Source organism: Olea europaea, chromosome 8, assembly GCF_002742605.1.
Source record: "Olea europaea var. sylvestris chromosome 8, O_europaea_v1, whole genome shotgun sequence".
In the NCBI taxonomy this organism is placed as follows: Eukaryota; Viridiplantae; Streptophyta; class Magnoliopsida; order Lamiales; family Oleaceae; genus Olea; species Olea europaea.
In genome coordinates this window covers 15,017,176-15,040,241 of record NC_036244.1, presented here as the reverse complement: position 1 = coordinate 15,040,241, position 23,066 = coordinate 15,017,176, and the positions used below count along the sequence as shown (strand labels likewise).

The 23,066-nt window shown below is 36.0% G+C and overlaps 1 protein-coding gene and 1 pseudogene across 3 annotated transcripts; both read left to right on the top strand.

Moving 5' to 3' along the window:
- LOC111398926 overlaps positions 1-8,408 on the top strand; it is a 10,676-nt pseudogene extending 2,268 nt beyond the window's left edge.
- A 3,992-nt stretch (positions 8,409-12,400) lies between these two features.
- Positions 12,401-22,656, top strand: LOC111398925 (clp protease adapter protein ClpF, chloroplastic). 3 transcript variants are annotated; one of them, XM_023026089.1, is made up of 9 exons: positions 12,401-12,650; positions 13,490-13,916; positions 14,008-14,067; positions 14,493-14,587; positions 14,751-14,923; positions 15,457-15,569; positions 21,762-21,807; positions 22,060-22,100; positions 22,178-22,656. In XM_023026089.1, exons 2-9 carry the CDS (start codon positions 13,581-13,583, stop codon positions 22,331-22,333), a joined length of 1,020 nt encoding a protein of 339 aa, XP_022881857.1. In that variant the 5' UTR covers positions 12,401-12,650; positions 13,490-13,580; the 3' UTR covers positions 22,334-22,656. The 3 variants fall into 3 exon arrangements, with proteins under 3 accessions (XP_022881857.1, XP_022881855.1, XP_022881856.1); XM_023026087.1 differs by having other exon boundaries at positions 22,175-22,656; XM_023026088.1 differs by having other exon boundaries at positions 12,429-12,650; positions 13,547-13,916; positions 22,175-22,656.
- The last annotated feature ends 410 nt before the right edge of the window (positions 22,657-23,066 follow it).

Genomic DNA, 23,066 nt, shown 5'->3' with positions numbered 1-23,066 from the left:
TAAAAAAGAGTTTTTTTTTTTTTTTTTTTTTGGGGTGGGGAGTTATGAAATAGATTTTATTTTTTTTATTCTTTTTTCGAGAATATGTAATTAAGAAGTGGGGAAAAAAATTGCTTTACGTGCAAAATATTTTATATGAGAATATGTGGTTGAAAATAAATTTTAGGGAAAAAAATGTTTTTAGAGAATGATAGACAAACAGGTGCTTAATATACATATCAATTATTCAGCTTGTAATTATTCTTTAATATCATCTTGAATATTGAAAATAGAAGATGTGTGTCAGCAGGAAGAAGAAGTTCAGCTGAGGCATTGGCATAATCAGCAAGAAACAGGCCAGGTCGGATTAATGACAGGGCAAGTGACGTAGCAACAACAAAAGAATGATCTAGAAGGGGATTAGTTAGATTTTGTTATTGTACAGCAGAAGAATTATCAGCCTTTTTTGTGTAAATTTGTTAGGAAAGATTCCTTCATTTTGTGTATATATATAGGGGCTCTACTGAACATTAAATATAATGAATTGAATACAATTTCATTCTTCTTCCAATTCATTAATATCAGAATTTTTATCTTTCAAAATCTTACATGGTATCAGAGCTAGAAATGGAGGAATCCAATTCAGGAAACACAAATCCCACCCCAATTACAAACACCAGTCCGAGCCAAATCCAAAACCAAACTGGAGGAGGGAACTCAGGTGTCCTTTCTCTTGATCCAACTCATCCTAGCAGCCCTTATTATATAGGCAACAACGATGGAAGTACTGTCATGCTAGTCACCCATGCCTTGGACTCTAGCAATTATTATTCCTAGCTCGATCAATGAGAAGAGCATTGAGAATCAAAAATAAGCTGGGGTTCATAGATGGTAGTCTTTGTGAACCAAAAGACCCAAATGATCCATTGATGGAACATTGGTTAAGGTGCAATGATATTGTCATAACATGGTTGCAGAATGCCATGGCAATTGATATCAAGAGTAGCACCATTTATGTTGAAACAGCTCATCTTCTCTGGCTTGATCTTGAACAACGCTTCTCCCAACAAAATGCTCCACGTATCTTTGAAGTGAAGAAGGATATCACAACCTTAATGCAAAATCAAGACTTGGTGAGTGTTTACTTCTCAAAACTCAAAACTCAAAACTCTCCTGGATGAATTGTTGAATTATGGAAGTATTCCCAATTGTACGTGTGGAGGTGTAAAAATTGTCGTTCAAAATCAACAAAGGGATTGGGTTATGAAATTCTTGATGGGGCTAAATAATTCTTACAAAGAGATTAAGGCCCAGATCTTATTGATTAAGCCATTTCCCAGCCTGAATGAGGTATATTCATTAATCCAGCAAGAAGAGAAGAGACGGGAGATAACTAATCCAGTTCCTGTTAATTCTGACTCCATGGTTTTTCTGAGCAAAAGGGATTCTAGAGAAGGAGGAAATCAACCTTTTTTATCACAGAAGGGGGACAAATATTATTGCACTCATTGCAAGGTTGCAGGCCATTCCCTTGAACGATGCTTCAAGGCAAATCCAAGCAGGTCAATCTGCTCTTACTGTAAGATGCCAGGACACGAAATGAACAAATGTTTTAAACTCCATGGATTCCCACCAGGCCACAAGTTGAACGGCAGAGGAAAGCATGCTGCCAACTTGGTCTCTACAAGCATGATACACAATCAAGAAGTGGTAAAGGACAAGGGCCAAATATCCTTAAGTCAAGAGCAATACTCTCAGCTAATGGCACTACTCAAACCAGCAACAGGCACTCATCACTCCACCCCTTCATCAAACAACGTCCAAACACTTGCTAGTCCTTCCTCATCTGAAGATTTCACTCACAAAATGTCTAGTATGTCTCTATGCTTAACTGCATTTCATCATAGGCAGGGAGATATTTCTGAAATTCCATGGGTTCTTGACACAGGAGCTACAGATCACATGATCTGCTCCACCTCTCTTTTTACATTTATTCAAGCTAATGTGTGCTATTCTGTGGTTCTACCGAATGGAGAAAACGTCCCTGTCACTCATGTAGGAACTGTCAAAATCTCAGAAGCAATTACCTTACAGAATGTCCTTTGCATTCCTAGTTTCACTTTCAATTTAATTTCAGTAAAGAAGCTTGCTCAATCTCTAAACTGTTGTCTTGTCTTTTTCTCTAATCACTGTTATATTCAGGACCTCTCGACTTAGAGAACGACTGGAATGGGTGAGGTGAAAGATGGATTGTATCATATGGTGCGAAAGGAAGTCTCTCATTCAGCTTTATCGAATATCTGCAAACAGTTCAAGCGTCTATCCTCTTTTTCTGCATCTGCCATCAATAATCAGAGAAAATCTGATCTATGGCATTACAGATTAGGGCACTCTTCATATTCTGAATTTAGTCCTGATGGGAACATCCACATACCTTCTTCTTCTAGCATAAATCATTGCTCCATTTGCCCCCTAGCAAAACAACATAGACTGCCCTTTAATGTAAGCCATCGCAAAACAAAAAAATGCTTCGAACTAATACATTGTGACATATGGGGGCCTTGTAATGAATTCAGCAGAGATGGTTCTAAGTATTTTCTATCTATTGTTGACGATTTTAGTAGATGTACATGGATCTATATGTTAAGACTCAAATCTGATGCTATCGCTGCTTTACAAAATTTTTATGCCATGATAGAAACTCAATTTGAAGCTAAGATTAAAATCATCCGAACAGATAATGGAGGTGAATTTAACATGACTGAATTTTACTTAAAGAAAGGGATAATCCACCAAAGAACATGTGTTGAAACCCCAGAACAAAATGCCATTGTGGAAAGAAAGCACCAACATATCTTAAATGTAGCAAGAGCCCTGAAATTCCAAAGTAGTCTGCCTTTGAAATATTGGAATGACTTCGTGTTGACGGCTGTATATCTCATAAACAGAACGCCGTCTCCCATCCTAAACCACAAAAGCCCTTTTGAGATATTGTTTCAAACCAAACCAATCTACAGTCACTTAAAAGTTTTTGGGTGCCTAGCCTTTGCCACCACTCTTATCAATGGTAGGCACAAGTTTGATCCTAGGTCAAGGAGATGTGTGTTCATTGGTTATCCTTTTGGTACTAAGGGATACAGATTACTCGATTTAAAGACAATGAAAGTTTTCACTTCAAGGAATGTTACCTTCCATGAGGACATTTTTCCATTTAAAGAAATTGATCTCAACAGCAACACCTCCGTGACTGATTTTGATCACCTTAGTTTCACACAAAATCTTAGCGTTTCTAATGACCATGCTATCACCCCACCTGTCAGTACTAATAATAAAAATACTGAACATAACATTTCAAATAGTCCAGCTCATATAGAATCCTCTAATTTTCATGTGAACACCAGTCATGACATACCACAGTCTCCTGCTGACACTCTGTGAGCCTAAAACCTATCAAGAAGCCATAACTTCACCTGAGTGGTGTGATGCCATGAAAGCTGAGATCAAGGCTTTAGAACTTAAATGATACTTGGGTCTTGACCAATCTACCACCTGATAAAGAGCCCATAGGTTGTAAGTGGGTATATAAGGTTAAATTTAATGCCAATGGTAGTGTTGAAAGATTCAAGGCACGCCTAGTGGCAAAAGGGTACACGCAACAAGAGGGACTTGACTATCACGAAACATTCTCCCCTGTGGCTAAATTGGTCACCATCAGAACTTTACTAGCAATAGCAGCGATTAAGGGGTGGAATTTGTGTCAATTTGATGTAAATAACGCTTTTCTACATGGTGACTTGGATGAAGACGTTTACATGCAACTGCCTCCTGGTTATCCCAATGTAAATGGTAATAAAGTTTGCAAATTACGCAAGAGTTTGTATGGATTGAAGCAAGCCTCGCGTCAATGGTACTCTAAACTTTCCAATTTCATTATTGAGCAAGGATATACTCAATCAAGAGGAGATTATAGCTTATTTACTAAATCTACTGATGGTTCTTTCATAGCTATTTTAGTTTATGTGGATGATATAATAATGGCAGGAAATTGTATTGATACCATCAATAAGCTTAAAGCTTCTCTCAATGACCAGTTCAAAATTAAAGACTTGGGCAAGTTGAAATATTTTTTAGGCATCGAAGTCGCAAGGTCTGAACGCGGCATTCACATATGTCAAAGGAAGTACGCTTTGGATATCTTGGCAGATTCAGGCACTATTGGATCAGCCCCTACTAGTATTCCCCTTGATCAGAATCTGAAGCTCAGCAAGGATGAGGGAGAATTAATTGCAGACCCATCAGTTTACAGAAGGCTGATAGGAAGGCTATTGTACTTGACAATCACCAGGCCTGATCTTGCATACTCAGTTCAGTTGTTGAGTTAGTTCATGAGCTGTCCCAGGATGCCACATTTACATGCTGCACATAAAGTATTGCGGTACATCAAAAGGGCACCTGGACAAGGGTTATTTTACCCTGCAAAATCAAGGCTTCAGCTAGAAGGCTATTGCAATTCTGACTGGGGAGCATGCCTAGACACTAGGAGGTCAGTATCGGGTTATTGTGTTTTTATTGGGACAGCCTTAATATCATGGAAATCGAAGAAACAGCATGTGGTGTCTCGATCTTCCGCTGAAGCCAAATACCGAGCAATGGCAAACCTGTGTTGTGAATTGACTTGGCTTAGGTATTTATTTAAGGATCTACAGATTGCACACCCTCAAGCTGCAGTCCTAAATTGTGATAATCAGGCTGCAATCTATATAGCTACAAATCCGGTATTTCACGAAAGAACCAAACACATTGAGCTCAACTACCATCTGGTTCATGACAAGATATAAGACGGAAGCATCATCACCCAACATGTTAACAGTGTGTCACAAATTGCTGACATTCTAACCGAGGCTCTAAATTCTCAAAGTTTTTATTCTTGCTTGTCCAAGATGGGAGTAATGGATATTTACTCTCCATCTTGCGGGGGGCTATTGAAAATAGAAGATGTGTGTCAGAAGGTAGAAGAAGTTCAGCTGAGGCATTGGCATAATCAGCAAGGAACAGGCCAGGTCGGATTAATGACAGGGCAAGTGACATAGCAACAACAGAAGAATGATCTAGAAGGGGATTAGTTAGATTTTGTTATTGTACAGCAGAAGAATAATCAGCCTTTTTTTGTGTAAATTTGTTAGGAAAGATTCCTTCATTTTGTGTATATATATAGGGGCTCTACTGTACATTAAATATAATGAATTGAATACAATTTCATTCTTCTTCTAATTCATTAATATCAGAATTTTTATCTTTCAAAATCTTACATCTAGAAGAAAACCTATATACAGCTGCATTTCACTACATGTAAATGTTTTCTTTTTGTAGAAACTCCGAATATCCCTCCAAGTTGCATTCATACAGGTTTAGTGATAAAAAGAAACTGGGAGTGTACGTCTATTCACTTTCATATATTAATGACATCAATTACCTGTATATGTAGCAATTAGTAGGAGATTCTTGTGATTAATGTATAAAGAAAGATGGAACTTGTATACTTTTGCAGTCAATATGTGTTTCTTTAAGAACACAAATGGTACTCATCATCTGAATTTTTTATTTTTTAATTTGGACACTGTATTACTTAGTTTAACAGTCTTGGTTTGGAATGAAGCAACTTTGCCTCTAATTTGTGATTTGAAGCTTTATAAAACTTAGCGGCTTAAGTTGGATAATAAATTGAATAGAAGTGATTATGTTAACTTATTTCTTTCTGGAGATGATTTTGTTCCCTAGTCAATTTACTTTGTTTTCCAGGAGCTGGGCGATGCTTAAGCATTTCTTACCATTATATAATCAAGAAAATTTTAATTACTAATGGAATTTATTGTAATTTGCAGGAGGGTTATACATACTGTTGGTCCTAAGTATGCGGTAAAATATCATACTGCTGCAGAGAATGCTCTAAGCCACTGCTACTGGTCTTGCCTTGAACTTCTCATTGAAAATCGACTGCAGAGGTGATTCATTAGACACATTGTATCCATTTCTATACTCTTCTTCTCTCCTTTATCAATCTGTAGAAATCTTGAGTTGACATTTTTGTGAAATACGAGTGCAGCATTGCTTTGGGCTGTATATATATAGAGGCCAAAAATTATCCACGAGAATCCGCCGCTCATGTGGCAATAAGTGAGAATTCTTTAATTACAGTGTAATCATTTGATATTCTTTGTTTCTTTACTTATTCATGCTTTCTTAAAGTTATGTTTGATGTTGGTGTATCTGAACAAAGCTCCTTACCTGCCTGCATAAAGTTTTGTCATTGCCGATAAGTTATAAATTATTTCCATGGATGGAATTTAGGCCTTATTCATGTTTCCTCAAGTCCTATTTTTATTTGCTTTGTAGGAACCGTGAGACGTTTTCTCGAGAAATAGAAAGATAAAATCCAAGCAGTTGTCTTTTGTACCACAACTTTATCTGATGCTGAGGTCTATAAAAGGTATAGAACTGATTAGACTGGGGATGCATATGTTATCTATAGCTCCTAAACAGGTCATAGTTTTGAGAATTTTTTTTTTGTTTTACGTGCTAATAAATTCATTCAAGACTTGAAACCATTATTTGTTACTTCTTCATATAGATTGCTTCCACTTTACTTTCCTCAGAATAAACTTGAGGAGGAGGTGGCTATTTCAAAACTTCCTACAGATGTTGGAGATGAAAATGGTGAGATAGTCATAGATGAAAGAAAAATCAGAATAAAGCCATTACCCAATGCAGCAAAGAAGACTGGCCCAAGATTTTTCCAAGGCTCTGCTGATCTTCCAGTCGGTGATATTATTCCAGTCAGTGATGTTGGGTTGACAAGACGGTTAGTGACCTCAAATACCTCCCCCAAGTCCTCAATTTGTATCATTAATTAGTCTGAGCAACGTAAAAATTCAAATTTAAAAGTTTTATATGGGTAGAACATTTTCTTTTCTGCTACTCTCTACTGAACTAAATGCTCCCACACCCACAGGCTTCAGTTAACAAAGTAGTTACTTTATGGGTCTTGTTCTTTTTTATTTCTCATGAGCATATTGTCATCTTTTCCATCCGAGCAATTACCGGTTTGGCATAATTGAAGCTACCTTTTATTGAGATAGTCACTTATGCATGAGATGGGTACAATAAAGAATTTTCCGGTGGAATGTGGAAAAAAGATCATTTCTGTGTTGGGAGACTAGTTTCTTGATGGTGTCTGAATGAACCCAGTTTTTATTCTCCCTCTCTCTCTCTCTCTCAATATACGTGTGTGTGTATTGAACTTCAGAGGATTTCCTTGGGGTCTTGCTGTTATTTTGTTTCAAAACAACGCTGAAATGCCAGTTTGTTGGATCTGGCATTGCATTCTCAATTCATTCGAATGTCGAAATATTTTTTGACTATTTCTATGGCAAATATCTTGGCGATTAAGTATCCACATTTTCAAGTGTCAATCGTTTATGTCTGGTGCAGATTCTGCTGTCTTATTTGCTTTATAAAATTAGTGTTAGTTGGAAATTGGAATAACCTCATTGTTTTCTCGTTCAACAGGAACTCATCATTCTTGGATTCATATCTGGATCCTGCTTTATGTCCCTGATCAAAGACCCAGGTGAACGACGCAAAGAACAATGGGAAAAAGCTGCACAAGCACAATGTGGTTTGAATTTTGCTAAAATGCTTGGATATGGTGACCTTGGGGGGCTTTCTTCAACTGCTGCTGAAGAATATTCTCTTCATTCTAAATATCTTGCTAAAGCAAACTCCCTTCATCTTTCTGAAATCGCTGAAATGAAAATTGCGTAAGCAAATTATGAACTTCTATTTTAGAATGCTTGTGTGTAATTCTCACAATTTTTTTATTTGCTTCCTCAATGCAAAGTATCTAATAACTTCTTAAACTTGTACTTTTTACTTGCGCAGTGTCCATCAGCATCTTTGTAACCATCATAGAGCCCAATTTGTTAAATTGAAACAAGAACAGTAAATTTAAACTGGACGCTGATAGTTATAATTCCTTTCTTCAATCTGCTCTTACATTTTTTATATAGAATCTTGAAGGAAACAATTTAATTTGGATTCTTGGCATGGTCATGTTTGTGCTGGGAATGTCGTAGTGTTTTGAATTACTTTGGCATCAACTGTTTTAAGTCATTTCTTTGTTGACCTTCCGGTTTCATAAATCCACAACAGTGAACCGTTGTATTAATTTCTGAAAGTTAAAGCGGACCTCCATTATTTATTTATTTATTTTTTGTTTCAGCCATCGTGGTGGGGTTGACAGTGAAGGTCGTCCAGTGATGGTTGTCGTGGGAGCACATTTTCTGTTAAGATGTCTTGATCTAGAGCAGTTTCTGTTGTATGTAGTGAAGGTGAACTATTACAAGTGTTCTCAATCAAGATTTTCATAATCTCTATGGATGCACCCAATTATGCTATTTTACAATTCATGGCCTTGCTCCAATTTTTCCTTGAATCTGTTTGTACTAGTGATATTGCAGTAGATAATTCATATTATTACATTTCAGGAGTTTAAGCCTTTGATACAGAAGCCTTATACTATCGTATATCTCCATTCCGCAGCACCATTACAATCGTGAGTATACTTTGCTTATACTGTTTCGGTTATTTGATCTGAAAATGAGTAATTTTCTTTCGTTCATTTTGCAATTATTGAAAATGACTTTAACGATAGGTCGATTTTTGTTTATGTTTGGGCTTGTGAAGGGATGGTGATGCATTGTGAAACTTATATATTTATGATTTGCATAAACAGGCGAACGGATCTGGGATGGATGAAAAGATTACAAAAAATACTTGGCCGGAAACACCAGCATGATCTTCATGTATGTAGCCCGGGATTCTTCCTCCTACCCCATACTCTGTTCTATAATTTTATGTGCAATAACCTGTCTGTTTTTCAATTGGTGTCTCTTTCTGTGGGGTAGGCATGTTAGATTCTTCATCCGACCTTGGAGTTGAAAGGTGCAATTCTTGCATTGCAGTTGTTCGTGGATGAGGAGGTATGGCTGATCTCTATATTTTTTCACTCCCAGAATAACAAGTCTAAATTTGGAGTAACTTGTTACTTTTGCAGTAGCTTTTGAATTTTTGAAACTGATTTTAGGTGTGGATGAAGGTGGTATACGTTGATCGTCATCTACAATTATTCAAATATGTTCCCGCGAGCAATTAGCAATTCCAGATTTCGTGTTTCTGTTGAGTTTTCACGCTTCTGATCAATCATTTTCATCGTTATGCAATTTATATTACCTAGAGATAGCGAGTTTCTGCCTTGGCCATGTTTTGTTACAAGTGGCCAACAACATCTACAATCTGAGCTTAGGGTGGAAACCCAGACTTGATTTTGGGTGATATAGGGTTAATTGTATTTGTGCCATCAGCTAGTGGTGGGCATGGGTTGGGTCAATCCAACATGATCTGTTTGATCTAAAATCAAATCAATCCAACCCGATTAATAGTTTAAATCCAAGTAAACTGGGTCGATTTGGGTTGGATTGGGTTGGTTGGTTTGGACTTCGGCCCAATTAAAGTTGGATATGATTAATTTTTTTTTTTTTTTGTTGAATTTGGATAAATTTTTAAAGTTTGAAATTACTTGAAAACCTCTATATTTTTATTACCTATATAAGTAATTCTTTCTGAAAAATAATGTATGAATAAGTTTAAAGTTTATGATGCATTTTCTTTTTTACAATTCTTTGAAATTTATTAATTTCACTATCATGTTCTTAATTTTTACTTTATTATCAAATAACATTTTATTTATACAAAGTGTTCATGTGAACCAATTTATGTAAATAAAACGGTTAATAGCATAAAACGCCTTACGTTCGATTCTTCTTGGGGAAAATATCCCTACATTTCATTTTTTTTTGTATTTTTGTCCTTATTTCAATGTTTCGTTGCAGAAAACGTCATTTTTACCCTTTTTAGTTTAAAATGATCAAAATACCTTTCTATTTTTAAAAAGTGTAAGTGAGTCCAAATAATTATTAAAAGATCTAATAGTACAAAACGTCTTTACGTTTGGCCTGTAGTGTACAAAATATCCATACGTTTCAAATTGGTGAAAATGACGTTTTCCACAACAAATGAAAAGGACGATTTTATGCGGCCCTATCAACTATAGCTTTTGGTGACAATGCCCTACATCACTTAGCCCTTGTTTGGCCTCCATTTCTTGGTAAAGAAAATGGGTGGAATGATATTTTTTTTTTAAAATGAGTGATTGAAAAAGAGGGAAAAATTTTCGATTTACGTGTAATATTATTTTATGGAAGATTGTATGGTTGAAAATAAGAGAGAGAAAAATAAAATGTAATGAAATGTAATTTAATGGGGGCCAAACGGGGGCTTAATAAGTAACTTTTAAGCTTAAAATCTACTTATCCCGAAATTTAGGAATTCGTGTTTAACTTATTCTAGAAAATATCAATGCAGGCATCATTTAGAAGTAAATGGGGGGAAGGGCCTAATTTTCGATCCAAGGATAAAAGTATGTCAATCATCGGCCATAGATATCATACTAAAAGTTGTCGAAATTCAACTATTGTGCCAAGAATTCGAGCACGTTTTTCCCTTCATATATTTCAATTGCTATTTACTACAGATTGATTACTCCTTGTATTTACCATTTTCAATGGTGGCTGGCGCAATTTTCGGAAAAGCAAATAAATTTAATAATATTATTCATTATTAGTTGTAACTATTATCGATTTAGATTAAAATATTCTTTCCAATTCATTTTCCAATGCATCAAAATGTACCACAGACCCTATTGAGAAAGACTCGCTATTACTTGCCCCCCAAGGCACTTCTCCACTGGCAAAGGACGGACGCTGTCAAATCTGGCAGAGCAGAGGTCGTGAGTTTGAAACATGGGGCTCTTGGAAGGCAAGGGAACATTTAGAAGGCAAGGATTTATTCTTGGAAGGCAAGTGGGAACTTGGAAGGCAAGGATTATTCTTGGAAGGCAAGGTGCAACTTGGATTGGCTTGCTTGGCACTTTGTCAGACCAGGTGGGGAGCGCTCGGACCCTGGCCAGTCAGAGGCACATCCTGCGATTAACCGGACTGTGTGAAGAGGGGTCGGATCACAGATCCAAGGATTAGTCAAGAATTGGACACCTTGTTAAAAAAAAAAAAAAAAAAAAAGCTTTGAGTCTATAGAGTATAGACATCTCACATCGGGTCAGCCTAACTGACTTACATCCATAAATAAGCATATTGGAAATCAATTTAGGTTGTCAATATTAATATGCAATTAATTTTACACATATGCCACTATAAATATTGAAAAAAAGGTTTTTCAAATTAAATACTTTTACCTAATGCCACTGTTCAGAATAGAGTTAAGTTTGTATCATATTTAAATACTCCATTTTTATATTGAAACGTAAGATTCATGTACCTGATATCTAGTTTATGGGCTCATTTAGTTCTCATGTTTTATCAAAATACATTTTCTTCTTTCTTCTTTTTAATCACACATTTTTCATTAAAATAATATTATACGCAAATCAAATTTTTTTTCCTTATTTTTCATCTATACATTCTGCTGTCAATCTACTATTCGAAAGTTCATTTTTCCATAAAAATTCGTGTCAAATACTCTCTATATTTCACTACAATTTTGAGTTGGAACTCCACTAACCTCGTTTCATTTTTTGAAATGTCACCTATAAAAATATGTGAACTAAAAATTGTACTGGGCATAAACATTTATGATTAGCCAAGCAAGCTCATGGCTTAAAATAAAGAAAAAAAATTTCACAAAAATTTAAAAATAAAAATACTCCCGCCGAGGTTTGGTTTAGATAGAAAATAAATTTACTAGTAAATTTTGATAGAAAATAGAGTGATATATAATTGAAAAGTTGTGAATCTCATATATAATTAAAATTAATTATTAATTTTAACTTCAATTTTTTTAACTGGACAAAACAATGTAGTCCATGTGTCAAGCTGCACTTTATTTAAAATATACTTTTTTCTTTTGGACTATACATCTTTCAATAAAATAATATTAAACATAAATTTAAAATTTTTGCTTCTTTTTTTTTTATTATCACAAATTCTTCAAAAAATTATTATTTCAAAAAATATTTGTTTTTCCAAAATTTGATTTTAATGGAGTCAGGATTAATAACTTTTACGTTTATACATGCTATGGTCATGTCTGAGCCACATTTTTCAAAAAATAATTTTTTAAATAGTGATTTGATATTATTTTAATAATATATTTTACAATAAATAATATTATACGTAAATTATTATTTTTTTAATTTTTTAACAATAAATTATTTAAAAATGCATTCTAAAGAAAATAAGGTGCCTCAAATAAGAGCTATAAATGTCCAACGTTATCAGTTCTATTTCTCCCCAATCAAGCAGGGCCCCAAATGTTCTTTTTATTTATTTATTATTATTTTGTTTGGGTTCATATTTTCCTTTTCCTAATTTCCCCTTCTTTGGTTATGAACATTAGCCAAATCTAGCTGTATGAATCACAGAGAGCGCGAGAGGCGCCAAATTTTTGCAGAAAACCAATTTCAGTCGGAATTTGAGTAATTATATCTCTACGAAGCCCAAAAAATTCAGTTACTTATCGCTGCACAGTTTGAACTTGTAGAGGTAAAAATTTTACCCCAAAAAAACTTACAAACAATACACCGCACTTGCACATTAAAACAACACACGTTGCAAGTGGAATAAGAATTCATTTTTTTATTGTACTGAGTTTTTGTATTTGGAAATGATGTCATCTGTTTTTTTTTTTTTTTTTTTAATGTTTTGAAACATTAATCTCTCTTTCTGTTTGTGTGTGGCTGTTAACTTTGGACTTTGGTTTTGAGTTTGATTCTTGTTGTCAATAGGTTCCAAGTTTCAATATTGAAATTAAATTCATTAACCAATTTAAATTGCAAGAGCGCTGGAGAAAAGAAGAAAAAGGAACAGAATTTGAATGCTCTTCAGTTGTTCTGTTGTATAATTTCAAGCTGTTTTCTTCTTTCTTTTTATGCTTGGATCTTGCTTAAAACAAAAACAAAATGCTTGACTTTGAAAAATCACCCTCAAGAAGTTAAGGGGAGTAAAAAAGAAAAACAGCCCAAACTGACAAGTCAAGGCATAAGCCTTAACAAAGAGCACAAAGTGCAAGCTTTGAGGTTCCTAATCAATGCCTTGTATGAGGCGTGCAACAAGACATAAGCTTAGTGTGCTTTCGACGACACATATTACAGATATGTGAAATTCTCTAACTACAATTTATGTGATGGGATTGAGGTTAGTAATGGAAATTATTGAATCTGCTGTAGAGTTTGTGTAAACTCCCTTAGCTTCATGTTTGAGATACAAATCCATATATATAGTTGGCGTTTGGTGAAACTCTCTGTCTTGCAACTATCAACTTCTTTCTTGAATTCTTTTCCATAGTTTTCATCAACACTGAATGGTGCATTGGTTCACTTTAGATACATGAAAAAGAAATAAAAGATTAAGAAGCGAATCCAGTTGTTTCCTTCCAACGGGACGAAAATTAAGGAGTGCAATTTCACTCTTGAAATGGTGCAAAATATGTCAATGAGCACAGTAGCAATTTCCCAGTGCAGTGTTTTTTGTGGACCAAACAACGAATGGAGGAATTCAGGGCAAATGAAGGAGATACATATAGTTTTTGGGGTTCAAAGACTGTACCTTTGTTCTCATGGTAGAAAAACCTTATCCTTTGTGGGTCAATCTGATGTATCTCAACCTGGAAATGTGAGAGTTGAAGCTGGATGGCTGTTTAGAGGAGGTGATAAGGGATCAGAATCGGATGCAAGCTGTGAGCGCAGTGAGAGTGCAAATGAGGATATACTAATGTTCTTTTTCCAGCTGGATTTGGCAACTCGTGTCCAGGTTTGGAGTGTTTGTTGCTACGCACTTTGAGTGTTTAAAATGGCTAGAAAAAGAATGTGTTAACTGAGCTGGTCACTGTATTGTATTGCAGTATGCTTTGAATGTGGAGCAGTATGAAATTGCTCAAGAATTGAGGAACAAGCTGACTGAGGTTAGGATTAGATCAATCATTGTTTGTATTTTCTTATACAACACACAATTACTGAGAAGAAGATTTTGTCTCTGTATGCATCTTTATTGAAAGCATTTGATGGACTATAGTTACTATTCTCTTTTGGTGGAGTTTACTTGCTTGTTTCCGCAAAAATTTAGAGTATGTTTGGCTAGTGTTTTTATAAACACTTGGTAAAAGTCAAACCACTTTTTATCCACGTATTTCGGGGATTCACAAATACTACTCAATTACCCACCATTCATTTCTATCTATATATAAACACTTTCCAAATTTATGCTTAGTATTCCAACTTTTATACTTGTTTGTAATTTTCTTAGAAATTATACATTGACTAGATCTCAATGTAAAATTAAGTTGTTGGGGAAGACCTTAGCATGCTCATGTGATGTTTCCAATTGAAGGTTGAATCTGAGGTTATCAAGCTCCAAGAAAATAGAAGGGGATCAGCCTCGAAGAGTGAAGTTCAAGATATAGCCATAAGCCTTTTGCGCCTTCGGTAAGTCTCCTTTCAGTTTTCCTTATGATTTCTTCAAATCATTGCCAAGTAAGAGCCTTATTGGTTCTTAGGTTACTTTTATCGTCTTTTTCTCTCTTTTCTTTCCAATTTGCCCTTGCCAGTTTGTCTAAAAACTTTATCGTGAAACTTGTACTTCTTTCAGTGCAGACCTGCAGAATGCAATTCAGAGTGAGAACTATAACTTGGCAGCTGAGTTACGGGATGAAATTTCCAAACTTGAGGCAGAGTCTTTGGCTGCATCCGTAAAAGCTCAAGCATACGAAAATGTGCAATACACTTTTCGTTTGGGGCAGAAAGTGAAGCATAAGATATTTGGTAATTGAGTTGACTCATTTTAGCCCCTGCCCTTTATGTTGTATTTCTCACCCTTTAATATAATATGTATGAAACTATGAAAGAATTTGTGCAAACTACTAGTTCTGCTTCTTATTCATATTGTTTTGACAAGTCCTAGTTCCATGTATATATATCCCATTCTAGAGAGGTGAAACAAAATTAGCATATACTTAATAGGTCAATTTTGCTAAATGTAGTAAACTATATCTATCTTCATTGATTTAGTTTTAAATAATACCTAAATCTTTTCACTACAATGTCTGTTTAAATTGTTTGGCATTAAAGTTTATTATAAAATGTTTTTAGTGTGCACACCTGAGCATACAAGGAGAAAATAATTTTGCTTCTTACCCCATATCAGCTTATTTAACTAGCTTCTTACATTATACCCACAAAAATAAACATAATCTTCTTTTGCGATCCCTTGTGGATCTTCGAGTCCATAATTGATTGATACCTGCTGGACTACTGATTATTCTTTATATTATTAAAATATGATCTGGTGATTCTAGGATATCATGCTGTTATTTGTGGAATGGATCCAGTGTGCTTTGAGTCAAAGTCATGGATGGAAACTGCTAACATCGAAAAGTTGGCTCGTGGCCCTGATCAGCCATTTTATCAGGTTTAACTAGATAGACACGCTTCCCCATAATTTTGTATGGAGAATGTGCCTTTTGCATGTTTGCCTAAGTTCGAAAGTAAGTAGAAGTTACTTTTAGGGTTAATTACACCGATGTCATTGAAGTTTTGAGTTGTTTTTCAATGGTCACTGGAGTTATTTTTAAGAGTAATGGTCACTCAAGTTTTAAATTGTTATGATATTAAATTACTTGGTCAAAAAAATTAACATTAAATCCTACGCTGTAGCATTAAGTGTCTACGATTATGGCCCAAAAATTTGACGAAAGCTAAAGTTGCACTGTATTTTCCCATGTGAACGTGTTTAATCATCAATTCCTAGCTCTCCAATTTTGTTGATTTAGCGTTATTTATTTGGTGACAATTTGGCAATTAATGACGCAGCGAAAAAAAGGAATTCAAGCGAAAACCTTAAGAACAAACTATTTGGAATCCACCAAATAATAAAGAAAATAAACTCACGAATTTTTTAATGAAAGATAATAAAAAAAAGAGCTTAGCCCTTATTTATAAGGGTTTACATGTAAACGTAGTTTATAACAACTAAAAGTAATGAAAAAGAAGTTTAATCAAACTAGAATTGTAAAAAAAACGAAAATAAACGAATTGACAAAAATAGCACTAAAACTTTAAAAGTTAGTTTTCAAGGCCTAAACGAACTCGAACGGCCGAAATTCAACGTACGTCATGGCGTAGCGGTGAGTATTGTTCCCTTCGTCGTTCTCCTTCCAAAATGGTTTTATGGGACCGATTCGAAATCAAGATGATTTATTTCTACTAGTACTCTTTTTCCAATATACTCCTTATGTCCTACATCAATCCCTTCCACCTCTGAAGAACTCGATCACGAGTTATAATTTGGATACAAAGACTTATCATCTTTATGGAACTCATACAAATCTGCCACATTGAATGTACGAGAAATACCCATAAACTGGCAAATCAATAATGTAGGCATTGTTGTTAATCCGTTTAAGCACTTTGAAAGGCCCATACTTTCTTGGTTTCAACTTATTGTAAGTACCAGCGGGAAATAGTTTCTTTTCTCAAAAAAACTATCACCAAGTCCCCCTTCCTGAAATTGTTTATCCCGTCTTTATGAATCTGCTGCTGCCTTATACTTTGCATTAATTCTCTCTAACTTCTGTTTTACTTCATCACGAACTGCTATCACTTTCTCTGCCAGATGTTTAGCAACAACACTTTTATTATCACCTTTAGGCAATTTCACCAAATCCACCATATGGTAAGGCACCTCTGTATACACAATAGCAAACGGAAACTTGCCTGTAGCAGTATGAATTGCACCATTGTACGCAAACTCCACTTGAGGTAGTGCAAGATCCCACTGTTTTGGTTTATCTCCACAAACACTTCGAACCATGTTTTCAAAAGTATGGTTAGTAACCTCGGTCTATCCATCAGTTTGAGGATGGGCAGTGCTGCTTCGATTCAAATTGGTTCCAAACAACTTCCATAAGGTAATCTAAAAGTGCCCCAAAAATTTTGTATCCCGGTCTGATGTGATAGACTTGGGAACTCCATGTAATTTAACAATCTCCCTGAAAAACAGTTTGGTAATATGTGATGCATCTAAAGTCTTCCGACAAGCTATGAAGTTCGCCATTTTGGAAAACCTGTCAACCACCACAAAAACAGAATCTACCACCCGTTGTGTACGAAGTAATCCCAAAATAAAGTCCATAGCCAGATCTTGCCATATGCCTTGAGAGACAGGAAGTGGCATGTACAACCCAGTATTCTGCGCTTGACCCTTTGACACCTAACAAGTATAACACTTTCTGACTATAATTCCAACATCCCGCTTCAACTGTGGCCAATAATATCTAGCCTCCAAACTGGCTATTGTCTTGTCACACCCCAAGTGTCCACTTAGACCTCCACCACGTAGATCTCAAATCAATTTTTCACGTAAAGATGAAACAGGAATACAAAGCTGGTTGCCTTTGAATAGATACCCTCCACTAATATAGAAATCCACCATTGATTCCCGATTCACACACTTATTCCAAATCTCCTTAAAGTCAGGATCATATGCATAGAGTACTTTCAAGCACTCGAACCCAATAATTTCCTATGATAATGTGATCAATAAGGAAGTTCTCCGGCTCAGTGCATCTGCAACACTATTGGTACTTCCAGATTTATGCTTAATTACAAAAGGAAATTTTTGAAGAAAAGTCACCCACCGAGCATGCATCTTGCTGATGTGTTTTTGATTATGAATGAATTTCAAAGTTTGGTGATCAGTGAACAACACACTCATTCTGTACCAGGTAGTGTTCCCGTTGCTTTAAAGCCCTAACAATTGCATAGAAATCTTGCTCATAGGTACTTCACTTCTGCCTGGCATCACTTAACTTTTCTGAAAAGAAAGCCACAGGTCTCTTCTCTTGCGAAAGGACAACCCCAATACCAATACCACTAGCGTCACACTCCACCTCAAATATCTTCTCGAAGCTTGGCAAGGATAATATCGAAGATGTGCACAACTTTTCTTTGATAAAGGCGAAGCTCTTATCTTGTTCCTCTCTCCAACTGAACCTTCCTTCCTTCAAACATTCCGTGAGAGGTTCCACGATAGTACTAAAATGCCTGATGAATCGTCTGTAGAAAGTTGCTAACTCATGAAAACTCCTTAGTTTAGAAACTGACTTTGGTGTTGGCCAATCTCGAATTGTTTTTGTCTTCTCTTCATCTACATGCAGACCATCTTCCCCTACCACAAAGCATAAAAATAATAGCTTCGATGTACAGAATGTGCACTTTTTCAAATCGATGTACAACTGATTTTCCTTCAGAACCTCCAAGACTTGCCTCAAGTGAGCTAGGTGATCTACCTTAGACTTGCTGTAAATAAGGATATCATCGAAATACACCACAACAAAAGACCCAATAAAAGGACGGAGAATCTGGTTCATCATCCTCATGAAAGTACTTGGGGCATTTGAAAGTCAGAACGACATCACCAACCATTCATAAAGTCCGTTTTCATCCCCTGGCTACGGATCTGGTGATAACCACTACAGAGATCTATTTTCGAGAAGACCTTAGAACCCCCAACATATCTAGCATATCCTCCAACCATGGAATGGGAAACCTGTACTTTACTGTTATTTTGTTGATGGCACGACTGTCAACACACATACGCCACTTTCCATCCTTCTTTGGCACTAGAAGGACAGGTACTGTACACGGACTCATACTCTCTCTTATGAACCCTTTCTTCAACAGCTCCTCAATTTGCTCCCTTAGAATTTCATTCTCTTTCGGTCTCATTCGGTAATGAAGCAAATTTGGAAGGCTAGCTCCAGGTACCAAATCAATCTGGTGTTGAATATTCTTCATAGGAGGTAACTCATTCGGCAATTCATCGGAAGCTAAATCTTCAAATTCTGTCAATATTTCTTGTACCTCAGGAGGAACACTCTCATCTTCTTTATTTGTTGTAAAAAGCCCTTTAACTACAACTAGATAGAAGCAATCAAATTCTCTTACAGACTCCGTAATCTCCTTCTCATCATTTGTAAGTGTAAGAAAACTCTCAGTTCGTTGATGTGTAGACTTTTCCGTCTGTTTGAGAGGAACTATAGCGATCTTATGACTATCCCATGAAAAGAGTACTATATTATCACGCCCTTTGAGAGTTGAATCCACATCAAACTGCCATGGACGTCTTAATAGGATATGGCAAGCATCCATGTCTATGACATCACACATAACTTCATCCTTATAATGCTTACCAATGGAAATAGGTATTTTGCAAGTTTCAGCAACTTGACCAGAAGGACCTCTCTTTACCCAACAAAGTGAATACGGTTTAGGATGGCCTTCAACTGGTAGTTTCAACAAATTCACCAACTTCTTCGACACAAAGTTTTCACAACTTCCATTATCCACAATCACTTCACACACCTAATTCTTGATAGAACAAAGTGAATGAATGATGCAATGATGTTGTCCCTCCTCCTTAGGTGATAAAAGGATTCGTTGTAGTACCAAAGTGAATCTTTCTACTCCTTCCTCCGCAACAAACTCTACTTCCGCATACTCATCCTCCACTTCAGTATCTTCCTCCTCATCTACTGCCTCTGGTTCCACCAAATTGACCTGCTTTCTTTTAGGACAGTTATTGGAATGATGCCCAGGTTTTTGACATCTATAGCAAATTTCTCCTGTGGGCTTAGCGTACGGATTTGCATTTTGAGGTGCTCCTCGAGTTTGACTTCTGTTCCCAAACTGACCATTGTTGTCAACTTTACTTCTGTTAGGATTAACTGGAACTTGTTGTGGGGCCTTTCCATTGTCTAAAGGGGTGGATGATGATGATTCGGCAGGTAAGGGCCTTCGGTATGAAACCATCCTCTTATCAGATTCCATCATCTCTGCTTTGATCGCCATGTTAATGGCTTCCTGCAACGTCCAAATATTCTACATCACAATTCTATCTTGAATAGCCACCTTCAAACCACTGGTATACTTGGCTACCTTTTGATTTTCAGATTCAGACAAATTATTCCGTTCCGCCAATCGCATAAATTCATTGGTGTAGTCCGACACTGTATGATTCCCCTGTGTGCATCCTAGGTACATCCGATATAAAATATGTTCATAGTCTGTAGGTAAAAATTGATCTATCAAAAACTGCTTCATCTTTCTCCAAGTTCGAATCCGACTCTTTCCCTGTCTCCTTCGAGCATTCTGCAATTGATCCCACCATACTGCTGCCGTAGATTTTAAACGGAATGCCACCATCTTAACCATCTTGTCTTCTGAAACATCCATAATTTCAAAGAATCTCTCAACCTCCACCAACCAATCCAAGAAGTCCTCGATCTCTATGTTTCCAAAGAACGGAGGAATGTCTGCTTTGATCTGATAATCATTAAAAGTATTTTGGTTTTGACAATTAGGATTATGCGGTGGTACTTCGATCTCCTCCTCTGACTCTCATTCACTGTCTTCTACTACACGCCTTCTATTATTTTCTCTACGAACTATAGGCTCCGCCACGCGCTTATTATTGATTGCCCGTTGTTCATTTTGCCATTGTTTTCAGCATCCCGTAGAAGCAATTGACAAATTTCTTCGATTTGAGTAGTGAGATTGTCAATCCGTCGGTTTGTTGCATCTAAATCTACCCTAGTAACTGGTACATCATCCATGTTTATGAATCAAAAATATAGAGACGAAATAGTCGGCTCTGATACCTTTGACGCAGCGAAAGAAAGGAATTCAAGTAAAAACCTTAAAAACAAACCATTTGGAATCCACCAAATAATAAAGAAAATAAACTCTCGAATTTATTAATGAAAGATAATAATAAAAAAGAGCTAAGCCCTTATTTATAAGGGTTACATGGAAACGTAGTTTATAACAACTAAAAGTAATGAAAAAGAAGTTTAATCAAACTAGAATTGTAAAAGAAAAAACGAAAATAATTGAATTGACAAAAATAACACTAAAACTTTAAAAATTAGTTTTCGAGGTCTAAACAAACTCGAAGGGCCGAAATTCAACATACGTCACGTAGCGGTGAGTATTGTTCCCCTCGTCGTTCTCCTTCGAAAATGGTTTTATTGGACGATCCAGAATCAAGATGATTTATTTTTATTAGTATTTTTTTCCAATATATTCCTTATGTCCTACATCACTTAATAATGCCACATAAGATTTAATATTAATTTTTTATGAGTGATCATTAGCGTAACAGTTAGAAACTTGAGTGATTATTATGGTAAAAATAATTTCGGTGGCAAATGACAATTGGCATAACTATGCAAAACTTCAGTGACTGTTAATGTAATTAACCCTTACTTTTAAATAAATTTTGCTTCCAATTTTGTTTTTTTTTTTTTATAAATAAAATTTTCTAGCTACAAGGTTACTCTAGTAACAGTCAATCCTGATGCTGCAGTTTGCCATCATCCATCATAAGATGTGTATTTTACATTTTTCTCATTGACACTGCCCAGCCAAGTTAAAATGGTTCCATTCCTACATGGCTCCAGTTTGATGTGTGCAGCATTTAAATGATAAATACCAAATTTTCTTTGCTATGAACCTTTGTTGTGTAATATTAAGTAGAATTAGCATTACTTGGTAACAAAATGGGGGGAACCCGCTATGGTTAATTTAACCTATTGTCTTGCAGGTATTGGTCAATGTACACGACGACCCCAACCTGTTAGTAGCATATGGTAAGCTCAAGTATTTTTGTACCTGATTCCATTATTCTCTTCAGTTGTAATTCTTGGTACTTGTACCTCTTTTTCATTATTTTCCTTGTTGACTGTTTAAGAATTTTCCTTTCGAAAGGCTTTAGACTATTCTCTAGCTCCTATCTACAAAATACCTTGTGCCTGCATTTTATTTGTGTTTGATTCTTGTGTTCTGTGGCGGTCCTCTGTTCTGTGCCCCTGATTCTATTCCCAATCGGTATTATTCTGCAGTTCCCGAGGAGAATTTACTGACACCCGATCAACAAGACACGGTTTGTTGAATCATCATTAAATTAAAAGGCTATCCTGGTTATTCTGCATCTAATTGTTTGTGGATTGTCATCAGCAGGATAGGTTTGATCACCCTTATGTTTCCTTCTTGTTTTATGGAGCGGACGCAGCTGGAGATCTAATCCCGATTAAACAGCTGCGTGAGAAATACAATCAGCCTCGTCATGAACTGCCACACGACCCACAAAATGAGGAAGATGGAAAAGATGCGTGAATCTTTGATGCCTCGTCTCCTGTCTGGACAAGCTAGATAAAATTGACCACTCATTTCTCTTAAAGAAATTTCGGTCACTATTGCTTTTACAGTAAAAAGTTTGATGTCCCATCGAAGAAGTTTTAAGTTACATCATGCAGATCTGATTATATGAATAACTATTTGTAGTACTACAGTTTCTCAAGATGAAATTTGATCGGGCTTCTCCATGTAACATTACAGTAGGAAGCTGCTGCTGTTTTGTGCATATCTTGGCTGTGTAAAATAAGTACAACTTTGTAGAAAAGAATCTTGCTTTAGTTTCATTTCACAGTTTTTGAGAAGCGCATGGGAGTTCGTAAAATTTGTTGGAACTTTAAAGACGTGTGGTAAGCACGATTGGACATGATAAGAGAGAATATCTCAAGTAATTTTGTTCCTTAATCTTGATTGGTCTAAGCATATCAACATACTCGATGAGCACACATCGAGCCTTGTTTTTCTCTTGCAGATGGTTTGACTTTCATTTCGGATTACAAATCTTTTTCCCCCAAAAGAAATAAGTAGTTTAGGGTATTGTTTATGAAGCTGAATAGAAATTCTTGCGGGTCTCCCCTTCCCTTGTGTTGTTAAAAGGCATTATTCATGTCAAATTTATATGAATTCGTGATCATTTTGAGATCTCTAATAACTCAATTTCGGATTGTAGTTGGTAGAAATCCATCTGCGCAACATGTGCTTTCCCTGCAATTCA

Coding starts and splice junctions, on each gene's coding strand:
- LOC111398925 (XM_023026087.1), top strand. CDS start 13,581: ATGGTGCAAAATATGTCAATGAGCACAGTAGCAATTTCCCAGTGCAGT. Junction 14,924..15,456: donor AGTGAAGCATAAGATATTTG/GTAATTGAGTTG, acceptor TGGTGATTCTAG/GATATCATGCTGTTATTTGT. Junction 21,808..22,059: donor CAACCTGTTAGTAGCATATG/GTAAGCTCAAGT, acceptor ATTATTCTGCAG/TTCCCGAGGAGAATTTACTG.